At 38.8% G+C, this 21,854-nt stretch overlaps 1 protein-coding gene and 1 pseudogene across 1 annotated transcript in view; both read right to left on the reverse strand.

Annotated features, from left to right (window-relative positions):
- The window catches only part of MRTFA (myocardin related transcription factor A), a 100,668-nt gene extending 79,170 nt beyond the window's left edge, over nucleotides 1-21,498 (reverse strand). Inside the window, exon 1 of the mRNA XM_045186999.3 lies at nucleotides 21,252-21,498. Coding sequence (XP_045042934.2) covers nucleotides 21,252-21,297 — 46 coding nt within the window. The 5' untranslated portion in view covers nucleotides 21,298-21,498. The remainder of the gene's footprint in view (nucleotides 1-21,251) is intronic.
- Nucleotides 10,975-11,072, reverse strand: LOC112322102 (U6 spliceosomal RNA; annotated as a pseudogene).
- Nucleotides 21,499-21,854: the final 356 nt, after the last annotated feature.

A 21,854-nucleotide genomic window follows, 5' to 3' on the forward strand; every position in this document is an offset into this window, starting at 1 on the left:
CCTATGTGAAACAAGAGACAATTTTTCGTTCAACCCTGAGCAGAACAGTATCTAGTGATATGGATACAAATACTCTGTAGGTTTATATATCTTGACCATTCACAAAAAGTGAGGATAACCTTTCTCAAAATGAATGAAAGAGAAGGAAAGATGATACCAAAAAACATGGCCTCTACATCTTATAAAGGAACTAGAGTCATCCTTAGCAAGACGGTTTATACTTGCTCTGTGAGAGATAGTTTGGTGAGGGGACCTGAATGCCAAATGTTTTAGGAGTAGCTTTCTTCTTTCCAATGTTTCACATTCACTGCACTCATTCATTTACATTTATTTAGCACCTACTGTATATCAAGCTAGATAGATTCTGGATATAAAATGGTAAAACAAAATTAACAATAACAGATAAAATACCCACCTTCACAGAGTTTATAATCTAGTGAGGGAAATACACATTAAACAATCAAAAAATCCCATAAATAAACTATAATCTCAAAGTATAGGTGCGTGAAGAAAAAGAGAATGAGAAAGAATGAAAACCACTGGAGGGGAGAGGCATTCTCCAAGATCTGAAGGATGAGTAGTAATGAAACAGATAGGAAATAGTAAGGAAAGAAAAAAGGTGGATGGAACCTAGAAAGCAAAAGGGCAAAGAACAGGAAGTGAAGCTGAAGAGGTATAGGCAGGAACAGAAAAAGTGAAACCATGCACACTGGGAAACTAGCCTGCTAGTCCATGAGTACAAATATCCACTTTAGGACTAAACATCATCTAAATCCTGATTCTAAACTGTCTAAACTAGAATATGATCCCTATGAAGGTGGGGACCATATGTTTTCCTAGATTCTCAAACATCTTTCATATAACATTTAGCAAATTCTACAATTACATCAAAAAATAATTTTCTTTATATTCATCAAGACTTTTCTAAAAATTTCATATTAACTAGCTTAGTTGGAAGTAAATATAAATTCAGTTAACACGGAGTCAGCTGGCCAAAAGCCTGACTCCAAGGATCATCAGGATAAAGCTAATGGTAGATTACTTGCAAACATCTCATGGACTGACTTAGCAGATATAAAGCTCAGCTGTTAAGAAGTTCCTGCAAGCTTTGTATTATAGAGCTCAGAAGAAAAAGGGTAAGGAGGCCAAGTACCATTTTTCTTACCAGAGCCAGCAAGGACCTTCACGTGGAAAATGTTCCTACTCTAAACAAGCACGGGTTCACAGAAACTATTCGCTATATCAGAAAAAATCTCTAATGCACGTTTATGGCAAGACACTCAGGAGGTTTGGCTAGTTTCAAATATATGGCACTGGTTTTGGCCATAGGCCAGAGTCAGAAATCTTACTATACTCTAATTCAAAACAGCATCCTTTCCAATACTTGTGAACAGGTACAAGAGTTACTGTTAAAAACAGGGAAGCTTCTAGGCAAAGGTTAGGGCTCATAGGAAGGCTTTCTAAGTAAGTTAAATGTAGGAAATAAGGTCATCTCTAGGCAGAGAAGCATAGGACAAAAGAATTTAATATAGGTATTCAAGAGGAGGAAAAGGTATAGGGTTTTTTTTTTGTTCTAAACTATTATATCATAGTGTTCTGAGGGAAGAATAAGGCAGGGAGGGAAGAAAGCAAAAAGACAGGTAGACCATGTATGTCTTAGGAGAAGAGGACAGAAGAACCTAGACAAATTGCGTAGCCTGTCAAGAGCTGCTACATAATTACCCAGAGACAAAAGGTGTCACATTCCCATAGAAAGCAATATAATACAGTGGTAAAGAGCATAGATTCTGAAGCCAGACTACCTGGGTATAATTTTCGCTCTACCACTTACCAGGTGTGTCACTGGACACATTTCTTATCTACTTTGCACGATTTCATCCTCTGTAAAATGGGGTAAGAGCATCCATCTCACATCACTGTTACAAAGAGGAAAAGAACTAATACATGTAAGAAGTTTGGAACACTGTCTGGCACATGGTAATCCTATTCAAGTGTTAGCTACTATTTTATTTTAAATACATTTTTTATATTTTTGCTTAATTCTTACAAAATCCACTTAGAATTCCATAATCTGGAAATGTCTCTCTTATGTTTGGGGTTTGTTTAGGTTTTTAATGCTTTTTGCATTTTCCTACTTGGTCTCTACTACTTTTTAATGGTTTGTTTTTAAAATATAAGGCTGCCTTAGCTATGCTTAAGGGAGATAATAAAATATTTGTCCACCTGTGGGCATACTTTGAGTGGGAAATACTCAAACCCTAGCTTTAGGCATGGTCAGGCCCAAAAAATGAGTGAGGGCAGGAGAAGAAAACCTCAGGGAGAAAGCTCAGGAGCCACCTACAGAGCTGGTCTTTCTAAATTAGGGATTATCTTTCAGAACTGTTCTCAAACTTTGGAGGGTTTTGTGTAATTATAGCCCATTTCCTGGAAGATATCAGGGTTGGGAGATAGAGGTGATATAGAATTATATAGCACATCTCCTGGCAAGATACCAGGGCTGGGAGACAGATGTGATGTATGTGGGAAAGAAGTTCACACACTTGCTGTGTGTGTGTGTTCTAAAGATTTTATTTTTTAGACAGAGGGGATGGGAGGGAGACAGAGTGGGAGAGAAACATCAGTGTGTGGTTGCCTCTCACTTGTCCCCAACTGGGGACCTGGCCCACAACCCAGGCATGAGCCCTGAGAATACAAATGGCGACCCTTTGGTGTGCAGGCCAGTGCTCAATCCACTGAGCCACACCAGCCAGCGCTTGTTTTGTTTTTTTAAGCATACTTAGCAGTGCTACCTCCTTTTCACCTCTTGCTTACTTCCTTCGAGAGTCACTTTAACTACAACCTCCTAGAGCTCAAAACACCATAGTGGAGGTGAAAGGCAATCAAAATGACTTTTTATAGCCCATGGAACATTTTTCTGTTGTACATAAAAGGAAAAGTAACAACAAAAGCCAATAGAATGTTCCACAAACTTAAAAATATTTAGAACAATTACACCCGCTCACAGGTTTTGAAAAAGCACAGCAACAGAATCATGCTAGTTCAAAAGCATAACACTGTCTGACTAAAATTATCAATCTTATTTCACTTTGTAAACTGACTAGAAGGAAAAGGGAGACCGAAATTAGCAACAGAAGTCAGAATTCCCAAGCTAATATTTGAAACAGTTGTTAGCCAATATTAATAAAAAAGAAAGATTTAACTTAAAGGTTACTTTATGCTTACAAGAACTAGAGATAATTTTTGTACGTTTTAAAATCAATTTTATTGAATTTTAATTTTGATAAAATAAACTTCACTCATTTAAAGCACACAGTGCAATTGTGCATATCTGTCATAACCACTTTGACAATTAAAAATATATAATATTTTCATCCCCTAAAGTTCTCTCATGACCCTTTGTAGTTCTCTTCTCTTTCCACTTCTGGCCCCAGGTAACAATTGATCTGTTTGCTGTTTTAGTTTTTATTTGTTTAATTATATTGTATTGATTATGCTATTACAGTTGTCCTGATTTTCTCACTTTGCTCCCTTCCACCCAACACCCCCCACTCCCTCAGGCAATACCCCCACCATTGTTCATATCCAGGGTGTAAGTTCTTTGGCTAATCTATTCCCTATACTGTACTTTACACCCCCATGGCTATTCTGTAACTACTTATTTGTATTTCTTAATCCCCTTACCTTTTCACACATTCCCCCATGCCTCCCTCCCATCTGCCAACCATCAATATACTCTCTGTATCCATGATTCTGTCTCTGTTCTTATTGTTTGCTTATAGTTTGTTTTTTCTCAAATAAGTCCCTTTAACATTTCATATAATAATGATTTGGTGAGAATGAACTCCTTTAGTTTTTTCTTGTCTGGGAAGCTATTTCTTTGCCCTTTGATTCTAAATGATAGCTTTGCAGGATAAAGCAGTCATGGCTGTAGGTCCCTGCTTTCCATGACTTTGAATATTACTTGCCAGCCCCTTCTAGCCTGCAAAGTTTCTTTTGAGAAACCAGCTGACAGTCTCATGGGGACTCCCTTGTAGGTAACTAACTTCCTTTCTCTTGCTGCTTTTAAGACTCTCTCTTTATCTTTAACCTCTGGCATTTTAATTATGATGTATCTTGGAGTGGGCCTCTTCACATCCATCTTGTTTGGGACTCTGTACTTCCTGGACTTCCATGTCCATTTCCTTCACCAAATTAGGGGAGCTTTTTTTTTTTTTTCTTTTTTTTCAAATAGATTTCCACATTTTTGCTCTTTCTCTTCTCCTCCTGGCACCCCTATGATGTAAATGTTGGACCTCTTGAAGTTATCCCAGAGGCTGCTTATACTACCCTCTTTTGAAATCTTTTCTCTTCTTGTTGTTCTAATTGGTTGGGTTTTTTTTTGCTTCCTTACATTCCAACTCATTGGTTTGATTCTCGGCTTCATCCACTGTACTGTTGTTTCCCTATAAATTATTCTTTATTTCAATTAGTGTATCCTTCGTTTCTCACTAGACCTTTTTTATGTTGCTGAGGTTGTAAGTTCCTTGAGATCCTTATAACCAGTGTTTTGAACTCTGCATCTGATAGATTGCTAATCTCCATTTTGTTTAGTTCTTTTTTTGGAGTTTTAATCTGTTCATTCATTTGGGCCACGTTTCTTTGTCTCATCATTTTGGCAGTTTCCCTGTGTTTGTTTCTATGTATTAGGTAGAGCTGCTTTGACTCAGGATCTTGGTAGCATACCCTAATGTAGTAGGTGTCCTATAGGGTCCAGTGGCACAGTCTCCCTTATCACCCAAGGTGGGAACTTGAGGTGTGCCCTTTATGTGGGCTGAGTACACCATCTTCTTGTAGTTGAACCTCGATTGCTTTTGGCAGATCAATGGGAGGGATTTACTCAGGCCAGCCAGCCACAAGGAATGACTGTGACCTCTTACCACCAATCTCTGCCCTCCATGGAGGATTAGCTGTGCAGGGGCAGGATGGTGGTGATCTAACATAGTCTGTAGCTATCCACTGGGTGATCTAGCCCTGGGTTTTCCCAGGTGGTGCAGGCCACGGTCAGCCCCCAATTGTGTTTTGCCCAGGGCCATCCTGCCTGAGATGTAAAGCAATCTGAGATGACTGCTACTTGTGCTGGGCTTGGAGATTCCCAGGCTAAGCCAAGCTGTGAATCTAGGCTGGCTACTACTAATTTCAGGTGTAGGACTCACAGAGGCCAGCTGTTGCTTGTGTGAGAAGATTTGCGAAGTTGTGCAGCATCAGCCTAGACCAGCCATTCATATGGAAAAGCAGCTGGGTTAGTCCTGTAAGTTGTGTGGAGCGGAGTCTCTAGTGATCTGCAAGGCAGTCAAACAGCGTTAAGCCATGTTGATGGAGTCCCAGATATGGCACCAGTTTGCCAGCAATGAGGCTCTGTGGGGGGAGGGTTTAGAAAGGGGATGATGGCGTCTGCTCACCTTGCTTTGATGCCAAATACTTCAGTTTCTCCCTGGGTACCACTGATGCCTTTCAAGCTGCTACCCCAGTGCTAGAGCTCAGAGGGAGTGAGTCTGAGTAGGTAAGTCCATGTAGGTGAGTCCGTGTGTAGGTTCTTTAAGAGGAACTGCTGGGGGCTCCAGAAGTTTCTTCCACCAACTCAATCCCCACTGGTTTTTGCAGCCAGTAGCTGTGAGGACTTGTCTTCCTGGCTCTGGAACCCTGGGCTGGGGGGCATGGTGTGGGACTGGGGCTCCTCACTCCCAAGATATCCCTGCCAAATTTTTATCCACCACACATGGGTAAGGGACCAGCCCATTCCACATCTGTGCCCCTTCTACTAGTCTGGATGGATGGGGCTTTAATTCTGTAGTTGTTAGACTTCTACTCAACTCGATTTCTGATGGTTCTGAGTGACAGCTCTTCTATAGTTAAGTTGTAATTTTGATGTGGTTGTGTCTGCCAACACTGCCATCTTGACCAGAAGTCTTCATACAATATTTATTAAGATATAATTCACATGCCATTCAATTCAGCCTTTCAAAATACATAATTCAGTAGTTTTTAGTACATTCCCAATGTTGTGCAACCATTACCATTATCTAATTCCAGAACTTTTTCATTACCTCTAAAAGAAACACATTCATTGGCAGTTACTTCCCATTTATGATCCCATCCCCTGTCTCCAGGCCGTGGCAACTGATAATCTATTTTATGTCTCTATGAATTTGCCTATTCTGGACATTTCATATAAATGGAATCATACAATATATGGCCTTTTTTGACTATCTTCTTTCACATGACATAATGTTTTCTAGGCTCATTTATTTTACAGAATATGCAGGTACCTCATTCCTTGTTATAGCTGAGTAATATTCCATTGTAAGGACAAACCACATTTTTAAAAAAGATTTTATTTATTTATATTTAGAGAAAGGGAAAGGGAGGAAGAAAAAAGAGGGAGAGAAACATCGACATGTGAAAGAAACATCAATTGGTTGCCCCTTCACATGCCCCAAATGGAGACTGAGCCCACAACCCTAACTGCCCTGACTGGGAATTGAACAGGCAACCTTTTGCTTTGTGGGACAACACTCAACCAACCAAGCCATGCTGGTCAGGGCCATATACCACATTTTGTTCACCCATTCATCAGCTTACAGTCATCTGGGCTGTTTCTACTTCTGGCTAATGCTGCTATAAACATTTGTGTACAATATTCTGTGTGGACAAATGTCTTCAATTTTCTTGAGTATATACCTTGGAGTAAAATTGCTAAGCCATATGGTAACTCTGTTTGACTTTCTAGAAACTGCCAAAGTGCCTGCATTTTTAAATTAAACTTATTACTTGAGATACTTTTGGATTCACATAGTTGTAAGAAATAATACAGTGAGATCCCATCTTGCATATCCTTTAGCAGTTCCCCCCAAATGATTACATCTTGTAAAACTATAGTGCAACATTACAACCAGAATATTGAAATTTATATAGTCAAGGTATAGGACATTTCCATCACTACAAGGATCTGTCACATTGACCTTTTACAGCCACATCTACCTTAGTCATTGACAACCATCAATCTGTTCTCCATACCTATAATTTTATCATTTTAAGAATGTTATATAAATGGAATCATATAGTATGTCACCTTTCGGTATTGGTTTTTTCACTCAGAGTAACTTTCTAGAGACTCACCCAGAGTATTTTATGTATCAATAGTTTGGTCCTTTTAAAAATTTTTAATTGCTGAGTAGTAGTATTCTACAGGCTGCATTTTAAAAAACACTATATAAATGGTATCATTCAATGTGTACTGACTTGAGTCTGGCTCCTTACATTCAGCATAATGTTGTTGAAATTCATTCATTTTTAAAAATGAATCAGTTCATTTTTGTTGCTAGTTACTTTCTACTTTATGGGTGTACCACCATTTATCCATTCACTTGTTGACAGACATCTAGGTTTTTCCAGAATGGGGTCATTAAAAACAAAGCTCTGTTATGAACCTTCATGTGTAAATGTGAGTAAATGTTTCCACTTCTCTTAGGTAAAGACCTAGGAATAGGACTACTGGGTTATATGGGAAATATGTTTAACTTTTTAAAAAATGTCAAATTGTTTTCCAAACGGATTATGCCATTTTTACATTCCACCAGCAGTACATAAATTCCCATTGCTCCATATTCTTGCCAACACTAGATATTGTCAATCTTTTTAATTTTAATTATTCTAGTGGGCATGTAGTGGTATCTCACTGTGGTTCTAATTTAAATTTCCCTAATGTCTGATGATGGTGAACATCTTTTGTGTTACCTTGTTATTGAGGGGTTTTCTGAGGGGGCGGGGGGGACGGGTGATGTCTTTTTTTAATCATTTTTTTATTTTTCAATTACAGTCGACATACATTATGTTAGTTTTGTATGTCAGGTATACACCCCAGTGATTATACACTATATAACTTACTAAGTGACCATCCTGATATATCTCACACCCATCTAACACCATATATAGTTATTACAATATTACTGACTATATTCCCTATGCTGTACTTTACATCCCCGTGACTATTTTGTAACAACCAATTTGTACTTCTTAATTCCTTCACCTTTTTCACCCATCCCCCCAACCACCCTCCCATCTGGCAACTGTCAAAATGTTCTCTATATCTAGGAGTCTGTTTCTACTCTGCCTATTTCTTTTGTTTTTTAAATTCAATTGTTGATATACACATATTTATAACCATTTTATTGTTCATATATTTTTTTATCTTTTCTTCTTCTTCTTAAAGAAGACCCTTTAACATTTCACGTAGTACTGGTTAGGTGATGATGAAATCCTTTAGTTTTACCTTGTCTGGATAACTCTCTCTCTGTCCTTCATTTCTAAATGATAGCTTTGCTGGGTAATCTTGGTTGTAGGTCCTTGCTTCTCATCACTTAAATATTTGTCACTCCCCTCTGGCTTGCAAAGTTTCTGTTGAGAAATCAGGTGACATGCTTATGAGAGCTCCCTTGTAGATAACTAACTTCCTTTCTCTTGCTGCTTTTAAAATTCTCTCTTTAGCTCTGGCTGGCATGGCTCAGTGCATTGAGCTCTGGTCTGCAAACCAAAGGGTCACAGATTCGATTCCCAGTCCGGGCACATGCCTGGGTTGTGGGTCAGGTCCCCAGTGGGGGGCGCAAGAGAGGCAACCACACATTGATGTTTCTCTCCCTCTCTTTCTCCCTCCCTTCCCCTCTGTCTAAAATTAATAAACAAAATCTTTTTTAAAAATATTCTTTGCCTTTAACCTTTTGAATTTTAATTATGATATGCCTTGGTGTGGGGGCCTCTTTGGGTTCATCTTGTTTGGGACTCTGTGCTTCCTGGCCTTGTGTGTCCATTTCTTTCACCAAATTAGGGAAGTTTTCTGTCATTTTTTCAAATAGGTCTTCAATTTCTTGTTCTCCCTCTCTTCTCCTTCCGGCACCTCCATGATGCAAATGTTGGTACACCCGAAATTGTCCCAGAGGTTCCTTACACTAACCTCATTTTTTAAAATTCTTTTTTCTTTTTGCTGTTCTGATTAGGGTTTTATGCTTCCTTATACATCATACCTTGGTATTCGTAGGCTTCAGAACTTGTCAAACCTGGTACTCGTCACATTTGACGAGAAAAAATGTTTCAGCACTCAGCGCTTGTCACTCATCACACTTGCTAGAACTTGTATGAGTCATGATGACACCCCACAAGAGAAAACGTTTCATCAATCGTCACTTGCTTGCCACCTGTTGGAACGAATTAATGATAAGTACCAAGGTACCACTATACTCCAAATTGCTGATTTGACTCTCAGCTTCATCTACTCTACTATTGATTCCCTGTGAATTATTCTTCATTTCAGTTAGTGTACCCTTCATTTCTGACTGGTCATTTTTTATACTGTTGAAGGTCTCACTAAGTTCATTGAGCATCCTTATAACCAGTGTTTTGAACTCTGCATCTAGTAGCTTGCTTATCTCCATTTTGTTTAGTTCTTTTTCTGGAGTTTTGATCTGTTCTTTCATTTGGGCCACGTTTCTTTGTCTCCTCATTTTGGCAGCCTCCCTGTGTGTTTGCTCCCAAGTATTAGTTAGTGCTGCACGTCTCCCAGGCTTTGTAAAGTGGCCTAATGTAGTAAGTGTTCTGTAGAGTCCAGTGACACAATCTCCCTGATCACCCAAGCTGGGCCCTCAAGGTGCATAGCCTTGTGGGCTATGTACACCCTCCTCTTGTAATTGAGCCTTGTTTGCTGCTGGCCATAAATGGAAGGGATTTATCCCCAGGCCAATCAGCTGTAAGGACTGGCTGAGACCACTGAAGATGGTGGAGAATAGCTATGCAGAAGCGCATGCCACAGAGCACCACTTTCTTCGATGGTGGTGCTCTGAATCTGCCCCTTGAGTGTGTTGCTTGTGGAGGTGGTTGGGTGGTGGTGCTTCAACATGCTCTAAAGCTAGCTCTGGGCACTCCCGATGGCTTCTACTTGTGCTGGGCTTGGAGGTACCCAGACAAGGCCAAGCTGAGAACCAAGGCTGGCTGCTGCTAGTCCCAAGCCTGGGGCTACTTATCAAGAGGTACAGGGGTACACTGAGGACAGATGCTGCTTGTTGGAGAGATCTTAGGAAAGTCCAAAACATAAGGCAAAGAGGCCATTTGCATGGAAAAACCACCGGAAACGATTTGGATGGGCCCAACTTGTGGGGTGGGGTGTTGCCTCTGGGAATCACCAAGGCAGGGCAAAGAATTTAAGCCAGGTTTATGGAGTCTCAGATAGGGTGCCCTCCTGCCAGCTCTGCAGGGGGAGGGCTCATAAAAGGACCAATGGCCTTTGCCAGCACTTCTGTCTGGGGGAAAGCTCCCCCTCAGCTCTCACCTTGATGCCAGATAATTCAGTTCCTCCCCATATGTCTCTGGTGTCTTTCAAACTACTGCCCCAGCATTGTAAGCGAGCCCAAGTAAGTCTATGTTGGGCCCTTTAAGGGAAACTGCCTGGGACTCCAGAAGCTCTCCAGCTCCCCTGGCCTCAATCCCCACTGGTTTTTACAGCCTGAAGTGGGGCTGACTCCCTTCACTCCTCAGGGGGAAACTCTGCAGCAGAGATCTCCCTCCCAATTTTTATCTGCCACATGTGGGTGCAGGACGAAGCATTCCATGTGACCACCCCTCCTACCAGTCTCAATGTGGCTTCTGCTTTAATTCCCTAGTTGTAGGACTTCCATTCAGCCAGATTTCAGGTGGTTCTGAACAATGGCTGTTCTGTCGTTTAGTTGTAATTCTGATGTGGTTGTAGGAGTAGGTGAGTACCATGTTTACTACGCTGCCACCGTGATTGGAAGTCTTGGTTCACATCTTAGGTTTCAGTTTTAAGAGTTCTTTATGCATTATAGATACAACACCTTTGTCAGATACATGTATTGTAAATATTTTTCCCCACTCTACAGCTTGTCTTTTCATTTTCAACAGTGCACGAAGAGGAAACAATGTCTTGTTTTTTTTAATACAGAAAGCTTCACGGATTTGGCATCCTTGCACAGGGGCCATGCTAATCTTCCCTGTATCGAGGAAACAATGTCTTTAAACTTCATGAAGTCCAATGTAAGAATTTTTCTTTCATAGTTCATGCTTTTTGTGTACTTCAGCTTTTATATTTAGGTCTATAAACCATTTCAAGGTAACTTTTGTGTATGACATGAGGTAAGGATCAGTGGGTTTCTTGTTTTGTTTGCTTTAGGAGTTTGGGAAGACAAACATAGCCAGTTCTTCCAGAATTCTGTGTTGAAAAGGTTTCCTTTCCTGATTTATCAGCTTTTTTTAAACAAAGGGAAGAAAAATAAAATACTACTTCTAAATACTCAAAATTACTGCCATTTCAGCAGAACAGAAAATTCCCACACCTCCTCCACACCCCTGTACCTTCCCACCTCAGAGAGAACAGGCTTGAGCAGCAAGCTCCAATGGTTCAGAGAAGCAGCAGTTTAACTTCTAGACAATAAGTAAATGTTTATTTCTGAAGCCATTGCTTGAATTCACACAGAAAGGAAAGAAGAGAGTAAGCCACCACCACTTTCCCAAGATGTTCTGAGGTGTGCTGACTATAGCATTCTCACGCATAATTATTCTGTTTGGTTTCAACCAACATCAACAGAAGCAACTAACAATATGGCCTTCAGCAACACAGAGGGGTAACTTAGGAGGTAAAAAGAGCAGTACTTCGAAAATCAGGACATGGAGAGTCCAAGCTATGTAATCTTGGTTGGTCACTTAACATCCTTAGTCCCCAGTTTGTTCATCTGTAAAATGAAGGTTTTGTGTCAGGTCATCTCTTAAGATCCCTTTCCAATTAAACATTCTAGAATGCCAGAAGAAGCCTATTTGTTCTTTCTTCCAAAAGTCAAGAAAAATGTCCCAAAAAAGGTGTCAAATTGTGAACATTTGTCAAATGGTGAATACTGTACTAAGAGCAATTTTTCTTTTTTTTGTTTCCTATTTTATCCAGTGTGTCCATACTAATTAGACATCATATAATCTTTCCAACCATTGTAGGCCTATCTTCTATTTTTATGATTTTGAACAGTGCTTACAGCCCAGGAAACACAAGAAGTCATCTTTATTTCACCTACTCACCTCAAAAGAAAGGTCATTAAAAAATAAAATATCTTTTGGAACAATACTTCTCAACTTTAATATGCACCTGAGATCTTGTTAAAATGAAGATTCTGATTGCACGTCTAAGGTGGAGCCTGAGACTGTGCATTCCTAGCAAGCTCACAGGTGTTACAGATGTTGCTGGTCCTTGGAACACACTATGAGTAACAAAGTTTTAGAAGATTGAGGTCACGGTATCTGTCTGGATAGCCTAATTAATGTTAAAGGCGTAAGTTTTCAATACACAACCAAATATTTTATAAATTAGTTTTATGGCACCAATTTGAGGAATATAATCTAATCAATTCTCAAGAGAACATACTAAATATAACAATTCAGAAAGTCAAGGTAAATTTAACTAACACTTTAACTCTTTCAGAGTTCTAGGTCCTATTTATAAGGCAAAGATGAGGCAATACGAGTTATGGCTTTTCTATAAAGAGTACATGGGTTAACTATGTATGGTGTCAGATGTGTATTGAGATTTAGTAAGTTATGTAATGTCTCATCACTAGAGTGTACACTTGAAACTAATATAATAATATGTCAACTATAATTGAAAATTTTTTAAGTAGATGGGTTGTTATGAAAATTTCCACAACTACCCTCAAAGTCAAAGAACAAAGTATATTATAGAAATTTACATTCAAATAATTTAAAAAATTTTATACTAATACCACTATTTTATGCCTAAGAGAACCCAAACTATTCTAACATATCAGGAAGAAAAACTGTGTGTGTTTTCAATTTATAAAAACACCTGAAAGGTCCAGCAAATTGGAGTAAGTTAGTGTGCAGCGGAAGGCTCTACAGCCCTGGCTGGTGTGGCTCAGTGGATTGAGCACCAGCCTGCAATCAAAGGTCACCGGTTTGATTCCCAGTCAGGGCATATGCCTGGGTTGTGGGCCAGGTCCCCAGTAGGGGGCGCTGGAGAGGCAATCACACAGATGTTTCTCTCCCTCTCTTCTTCCTTCCCTTCCCCTCTCAAAAAATAAGTAAATAAAATCTTTTAAAATTAAAAAAAAAGGGCTCTACATCTCTGCCAAGAACATGGCCTAATACAAACACTGCAAAGATAAATTTCAATAAATCTTACAAAATAGAAACAAAGGCAAAAAGTGTAAAAGGGATTTATACAAACTAGACTGGTCAGAACGAACAGCTTAATGGGATGAAGTGCCTCTTTATCATGCATTGTTTGGTCAGTGGAGGGCTTTGACTGCAGAGGTCCCAAGTGAACAGTTCTAGCTCCTGAAGCAAATCACTATGTTTTCAGCCATTTTCTCTTTTTTAACCGCAGCTACGGTACGTACATACACACAAACACACACACTCCTCCCTCCCTCACTCTCCCCCCTCCCATTTAATATGGGTTTTATTTGAACACAACAGAAATGAATGCTTATGATAGAAAATCAGAAACAGTAAAACTCAAAAGAAGAAAAAAAATCCCCTATGAAATCCCACTTACCCAGAAATAGTTGTTAACGTTTTGATGTAGAGCCTTACAGCCATTATTTTAGGATTATATGGATAAATGATAAACATTTTCCAGATCTTTAAATAATCTTATGATTACATTAGTATCCAAGCACCTGAATGTACAATCAGTTATTTAACCAATCTCCTACTATTAAAATCTAGGTTGTTTTGCCATGGCCAGTGTGGCTCAGTTGGTTAGAGCATGGTCCTGTAAACCAAAGGTCATGGGTTTGATTCCCAGTCAGGGCACATGCCTGGGTTGCAGGTTCCGTCTCTGGTCAACGCATGTACAAGAGACAGCTGGTCACTGTTTCTCTCTCACATGGACATTTCTCTCCCTCTCTCTTTCCCTCCCTCTTCCTCTCTCTAAAATCAATAAGCATATCCTCAGGTAAGGATTTAAATAAGTAAAATTTTTACTATTATAAATAATACATGTACTGTTATGAGTATGTATATACAAATATATACACATTTGTATATATATATATAATTTTACTTATATTTAAATAATTTCCTTAGGACAAATTCCCAGAAGTATTTCAAGGTTAATTTTTTTTTTTGAATTTTTATGAGTTGCCAAATATCAAGAGAGTTGTGGCAAGTTGTCAGACTATCCAGGAAGATTGAAAAATAAATGAAATGGCCCTGGCTGGTGTGGCTTAGTGGATTAAGTGCCGGCCTGTGAACCAAAGGGTCACTGGTTCGATTCCCAGCCAGGGCACGTGCCTGGGTTTCAGGCCAGTCCCCAATAGGGGGCATATGAGTGGCAACAACACATTGATATTTCTCTCCCTCCCTTCCCCTCTAAAAAGAAATAAAATTCTTAAAAAAAATGTAGCTGCATCTAATTGTATTCAAAATCCTAATAACAACAACAAAAACTGTAACATCAAAAACCAATAAAGCATTTACTATGTGCCAGAAACTGTTATAAGCATTTTACATATGGTTAATTCATTTAATACTCACAACTTCCTGAGTTGGCATTACTACTATTATCATTATTATTATTACTATTTTACAAGTGAAGTAACAGGCACAGAAAGGTTAAGTCATTTGCCCAAGGTCACACAACTAATTAGTGGCAGGGCTAAGAAACCTGGACTCCAAGGTCTACGCTCTTAAACAGTATACCTACTCTTCTCAAATTTTTTGATGTTGGGACTCCTTTATCTTCTTATAGTTACTGAGAACTTTAAAGAAACTAATGTATAAGACACTTGTTTATGTGGGTTATACATATCAATACTTACAATAAATTAATAATAAAAACATTTAAAAGATTTATTACTTAGCACTGGCTGGTGTGGCTCAGTTGGTTGGAGCGTCATCCTATAAACTAAAATGTCACAGATTAGATTTCCCATCAGGGCACATGGCCTAGTTGCAGGTAGGGTCCCTGGTTGGGGTGCAGACAAGAGGCAACCAATTGATATTTCTCTCTCACATCAATGTTTCTTTCCCTCTCTCTCTTCCTCCCTTCCTCTCTCTCTAAAATTAATAAGCATGTCCTCAGATGAGGAAAAAAATTAAATAAGAGATTTACTATTTCTTTCAAAAAACAGCAATAAACCCACTATGTTAACAAATATTTTTATGAAAAATATTCTTTTCAAAAGTGAAAAAACAATAGTAAAAGGAGTGCCACTGTTTTATCATTTTTGCAAATCTTTTTTGTGTATAATTTACTAAAAGGCAGCTGAATATTTACATATGATACTGCACTCAATCTGTTAAGAGATTGTACATCATGTACCTCTGGAAAACTACATTGTCCACTCAATGAGAAAACTATAGTAAAAAATGCAAATAACATTTTAGTATAAATATACAAAGTTTTCATCTCGCACCCATTGAAAACGATGCCCAGGGTGGTCCCCTGGCCACACGTTGAGAACCACTGCACTAGTGCAGAGCATGCATTACAGAATTGAAAGGTATGGTCTCAGGAACACATCTACCTAAAATAGATTACAAATTTTTTATTAAGTCATTTATTTGAGAATTATTGTTAAGTGTGCATCATGTGCCAGGTCCTCTTACAGACACTGAAAACAGCTCAAAGCAAGAGAAAAATGCCCTACTTTGAAGTATTTAGATTTTAGTTGGGAGAGAGTAGTAATCAATAAACAAACAATCACGTCTTCTGTCAGATGATAACTGGTAGGAGGAAAAATAAAAGCAGGATCTTTAAAAATAGGGTGGGTCAGGGAAGGCCCAACAGAGTAAGTGGCATTTAAACAAAGATCTGAAGAAGGTGAGGAAGCAAGCCATGAGGCTACCCAGCGAAACGTGCTCCAGGTACAAGAAACCTCAAGTACACAAGCCATGAAACAGGAGAATCCCCTAAGGTGTGCAGGGATAGCAAAGAGGCCGCTGCGGCTTGGGCAGAATAACCAAGGGAGCCAGAGAAGATGCAGTCAAGAGAGTTGTAGGAGTTGGGGGAAGGTCATGTGGAATCCTGTAGGCACCATAAGGACTTGAGTTTTTTCTGTGAATGAGAACCACTGGCATGTTCTGAGCGAGGAGGAGTATGACCTGACTTTCATTTTAAATGAACATACATAAGTAGTGACTGCCATGAGATTAAGAATGCCCAACACCCCTGATACCATAAACTCAGCCTGATACTGCCCTTTAGTTTGTTGAGAACAAGACAGAGAAAACTGGTTCTTGTTGTGGATGGCAGAGCAGGGGTTTTCAGTATTTTTTTTTCCTTGTTATTACAAAGAAAATCCTTTCAAAAACAACGCATGTGGTAATCATAAAAGTGAAGTTCAAACAAAAAAAAACATGACTATAGACTCATCTTTATATAATTTGGCACTGTCTAATAAAGCTAAAAGTGTGGTTCATGGTCTTGACAGCTTGCCTTATCCAAAAGGAAACAAGAGAGAGGAAAAAAAGATAAGAGACAGACAGATAAATCCAAATTTCTTTGATCTGGGTCCTAACTCTAAGAGGACCCCAGATAAATCAATGAGTCAGAGAAAGAGGAATAAAATGTAATCCAGAACACTGATGACAACAGCTGTCTGTCTGCCTACCTGTCTTCTGAGATCATCATCAAGGTATGAGATCATCACAGAGTCCAGAGAAGGCAGAGCAAGACAGAGGTCCACCAGAGAACCATGGGGCCTGCAGCATCTGACTCCACTTCTCTGGGGCAGGAAGTGGACACTTAGGCACTGGTTTTTATTTCTAACCCTTAAGATGTGAGTCAATGTGAGTAGTGATGGAAACCTGCAATGGAAAAACCCAAGGAAAACCAAGATCTCCAAAGAAAATTATAAACAATCTCATACATCAAAGGTGTCTGATGGTTTCTCTGTAAGGTATAGGAAAAAGAACACTGTAATGGGTGTAAGGAAATGAATTCTCCTTCCATGACTGCCACTAATTATGTGACTTCAGGAAACACATTAACCTCAATGGGCCTATGTCCTTATTTTTATTCAAGGAGAGAACAAGAAAACACCTAAGGTTTCCTTTGAACCCTAAAATCCCTTTAATACAAGCAAAAACATGTTTTTTTTTTCAAAGCTTACACCAATACTTAGGGTATTAGGAGATCCAAAAGATAGGTAGTACTGAAGGTCCTAGAATTTTTCACCAGCTCTATAGACATCTGAGTGATATGAACACAAACAAGGGGCGCTTCCTTAAAGAGCTAACATATTACCAAAAAGGGCAAAAGTTGTTTTCCCGTCATTTTCCTTCAACCTTATTTTTATAAATTATTACTCCCCTCTCTCCAACCCATACTATTATATAAAATACGCAGTTCAGAGGCAAACTGTAATGTAATGATCAGGGAACTAGAAGTTAAAGAAATATGGAAGAATTAAGTAATAGACATCAAGGAATGAGAGAGTAAACAGACTAAGGAAACACTTTAAAATTATTAATGAATATTTTTGAATAGGTAGCATGCATGTAGTACACAAAATAAAAGATTCAAAAGGTATATATAGTTATAAGAAAACAAGACAGTTTTCTAAGGGATAAATCAAAGGGGGCGCTTAGAGAATTCAGTGTATATTGTGCTCTATTTCTTAAGGTTGGGTAGTGTGTCCATGGGTTTGCGTACTGTATATATTGTTGTACACACTCTATATATTCTTTTGCATTTACGGGATATCCCATGATCATAATAAACATGAAAGAGAACTCAGTTGTTCTGTGGAACAAAAATTCTCTTTCCAGCCCAATCCCATGAGGTAGTCACCGTTACTACTTTCTTACAGTCCTTCGAGATATCCTATACATAGACAAGTGTACGGCATAAGGTGGGGTGTGAGCAGTGTGTGTGGGTGGGTAGGTGTGCGCACATCCGTGCACAAGAGAGAAAAAACAAACTGACTCCATAACTGTGCCTCATCAAGATCAGTGTATATCAGGGGACCAAAGCATACCTAAGGAACTGTTTCAGTCCTCTTCTTTACAAGGGAAATCCCCCCCACTGTTACAGAGTTATAAACTAATAAGACTGCACCAGCTGAATGCAGGGACAGGGCCTGCCTGATCAAACCATTACATATTAGCTGTCAAAAGCTGAGCCCCATCATTTCTCTGTTCTAAAATACACGAGACTCAGTGCTGTACGCCAGTATTTCCTTAGTCTTAACTTCAGAAATCCCAAATATCTGTTTAAGATAATTAGTTTTCTAATCACAATGATCTAGATAGGTTTCCATACTCGTGACAGATGCTTTAATCCTCTAACTGTGACTTGATCAGCACATTTAGATTTAGCAATACACATCACAGGAAGACAGGGTACACTGCACATCCTGAGCTGTGGAAGAATTCCTATTTTGAAAGTCATGCTTTCAACAGCATCTGCTTTGGACAAGGACTGGCTAAGATACAGGATGGTGGTTAGAAATGGATTCATTTCTTAATGCAGAACAGATCTCAAAACACTTCAATGAATTCTTGATTTAAAAGGCTTATGCCTATTTAATGGGGGAAGCATGCCAAACTATTCTTCATTCATTTAAATTAAAAAAATTTCTGAGGTTCTACACATGCCAATGTCAGGAGTCAACATATAGATGAATATATTGCCTTTGAGAAGCTAATAATCTAGTTAAGGAGGCAGGTAAAAATGATAATTAGTCTACATTGTAAAGGTGGTGCTGTACTGGAACAGAGAGAAGGAAGGGTTGACTCTACCGAGAGAGGTTTCACAGAAAGGCAGTATCTGAACTGGATCTCAAGGGTCAGTGAGAGACCACCATCAGCAGTAAGCAGGATGCAAGTCTTTACATGCAATATGCCTCACCAAAATCTCCAAGCTCCAAATACTACATGAAAACTGTCAGTAAATATACAATGTACCCTGGAACTTTGCTATAATATTCAGTATCCTAAAGCTTAATTTAGGGTAAAGATTTTGCATTTTGAATCTCATCTTAAAGAGGCTTAATTACTTTAAAAATCTTATTAAACAGTAGCTTCATCTATAAAGCATACATTCATAGAGGTCCAAATATTTTACTCCTAAAAAACCTATGGCTCACGTAGTGTAAATGTCTCAACTGTTTTTTTTTTTAATGGCTCTGGCCAGGTGACTCAGTTTGGAGCGTCATCCTGTGCACCAAAAGGTTGCAGGTTCAATTCCCAGTCAGGGCATATGCAGGAGGCAACCAATGTTTTTCTCTCCTTTCTCTCCCCGGCTCTCTAAAACTAATAAACATATCCTCAGATGAGAATTTTAAAAAAACAAGTAAGGTTGGCTTTTAGTTTATTAACACTTCATAATAGATGCTCTTTCATTTCCCATCATAAATACAGCTGTCATATTACTGTTATAATCTATAACTTCTTCTAAAGGCTACAGCTTGAGAAGAAAACAGTAACAATTTCACAAAACCAACACATTATTAAAATTTTTAAAGATTTAAGAATCACAACTATTACAGAAATCAGTTTCCTATTACTCCTTGCTATGCCCAGTTTCTCCATTTTTACACACATATGCAAAAAAGAGGTCCATATGCATGCTGTTCTCTGCAGACCTTCCATCCTACCTGTATCCAACACCCTTGTCAATTTCATCTACACTTGTCTTATATTCTATTATCCTTTGAAAGTTTTATGAAGTAGTTGGTCCAACAGATGGGTGGCTAGCTCTGCCCAACATATGTCGTAGGAAAAACAGCTCTTAGTCAAGACAACAAAATAAGTAAATCCCTTTCCCTTATCCAGCTGGGAACAGTGAGACCCCTTAGGTGAAAGCAAACGATCTTTAATGTTTATTAACAAAAGTTACTGGAATGAGGTGAGCTAGAAGTAAAAGATGATGAAAGAAGGGAGAGAGACTTCAAATGCTAACATCTACTCCCTAAGATGAACTCTGCACTTGCCTGCAGACAGCAGAAAACCAGAATACAGAGAGGAAAAAATAATCCGAGTTAGTGTAACAGGGAGCTATTTCATCAAAGACAGATGGAAAACATTTAGATAAGCACATTATCTTGTTTAGAATACAGAGCTCAATAGATCTGGGGGAGGAAAAGCAAAGGCAACCTGGAATGCATAGCATATATGAACAAAAACTCAAATGAATAAATGACTTATCATGGTCTTATTTGTAAAAACAGAACAGTAGCAATATCTTTTCTCTTTGCTCCTTACCTGTCGATAAAGCTTAAACAGATAGCATCTGATCCTGTCTTCAGATGCATATCTGTGTCTTTCAACATACTATCTAAGCGCTCCCCAAGGAGAACAGTGAGACCAATTCTGTCAGAGACAGTATCTGGCAGAATGAAGGAGTCTCATTCTCCTTTGAGTTAAGGCCAGTGGATGGGAAGAGGTCCTCAAATGCCACTTGTATGAATCTATCAAGATAGGCTATGAAACAGGAAAACACTACAGACTACATTTTAGCAGAAGTCTAAAAATAACAGAAGAACATTCCCTATTTTTAGACATCTAACTTACAGATTTAAAAACACTAAAAGTAAAACAAACCATTAAAAAACAAACTGGAATTTTAAAACGTTTTAAAAGATCCTTTTGAGTTGGGAAAACTGTTTTTAGAGAAAAAACTTCCAAAATCTTGCATTCTTTCTTTGCTGCCTCCTTGCTCAAACTTTCCCATCTCTAACATTTAGAGTCCCAATCCTATGTGTTATCAAGAGCATTTCCAAAGAGCCAAAAGACAATATAGAAAGAAGGTTATACCACAAAAGAGAAAGAACAGCAAAGGAAAAAATTTTAAATATGCTCTCACATACAGACATAAAAATAGAGTATGTATTACTGCCTAAAGACAGTAATGTTATAACAAAAAGCAAAAACAAGTTATCTTACATTAAAAGCAGCATCACAGATGATAAAATAATTGATTAAAGGAAAATAGTTATTTTTTTCCCACATAGATCTCCTCAGTAAACAGTTTTAAGGTCAGTAAATATCTAATTCGAAGCTGTCTGAATAATGAGAATTTGCAATTAGAAAACATTATTAGCATTTTTACAATAAAAATATGAAGATGAATACATTCACTGGGCCATTAATCCACTCCCAACTATCTTCCTCCCCATCTCCATTCAATCCTAGTGTAAATATTCCCAACCTTTCTTAAGAAACCTATGGCAAATAGGGTTTGCAAGAAATACGGGAATTACCGGACTGCACAGCCATCATTAACATCTCAGGTTCCAGAAGAGTCATGACAGATTCTTCTCAGAGACAACAGCCCACAAATACAATGAAAAAATTCAAAGTCACAGAAGAAAGATGTCTTCAGAGACTACCGACGCTTTTGTAAATTCAATCTCATGCCTTATGCTCAGATCAGACTGTGAGGACTCACTCCCCTTTTCAGTGCAGTTACCAGCACCCTTCAGACAAGTCAAGATGGCACAGAGTTGAATTACTGCCGACAGGAAACCAAAAAAGCTCTTAAGTTAAGACATATGAAGTGTGGTTAGGAGGGTAAGTGAGCTCCTCCCCTTGCTATTTGTCTGGGGAGGGGAGGGAGGAAGGAGAGAGGAATACAGAAAGAGACCTTCAGAAAACCAATCAACTGCTCTTCCCCCCCCTCTTTTAAAAAAGGGAGGCTGAGGTTCTGTTCAAAATCTTAGTTTAAGGGACTCTGCTGTTATGCAGCATAGAGCAACAGATTAAACACAATCCAAACAACTCAATCCTGTGAAAGAAACAGCCCAATTACTGACCCACTGCTGGGAGGTGGGGATGAGGCATAGGCACACAGAAACACATACACC

Source organism: Desmodus rotundus, chromosome 3, assembly GCF_022682495.2.
Source record: "Desmodus rotundus isolate HL8 chromosome 3, HLdesRot8A.1, whole genome shotgun sequence".
Classification (NCBI taxonomy): domain Eukaryota; kingdom Metazoa; phylum Chordata; class Mammalia; order Chiroptera; family Phyllostomidae; genus Desmodus; species Desmodus rotundus.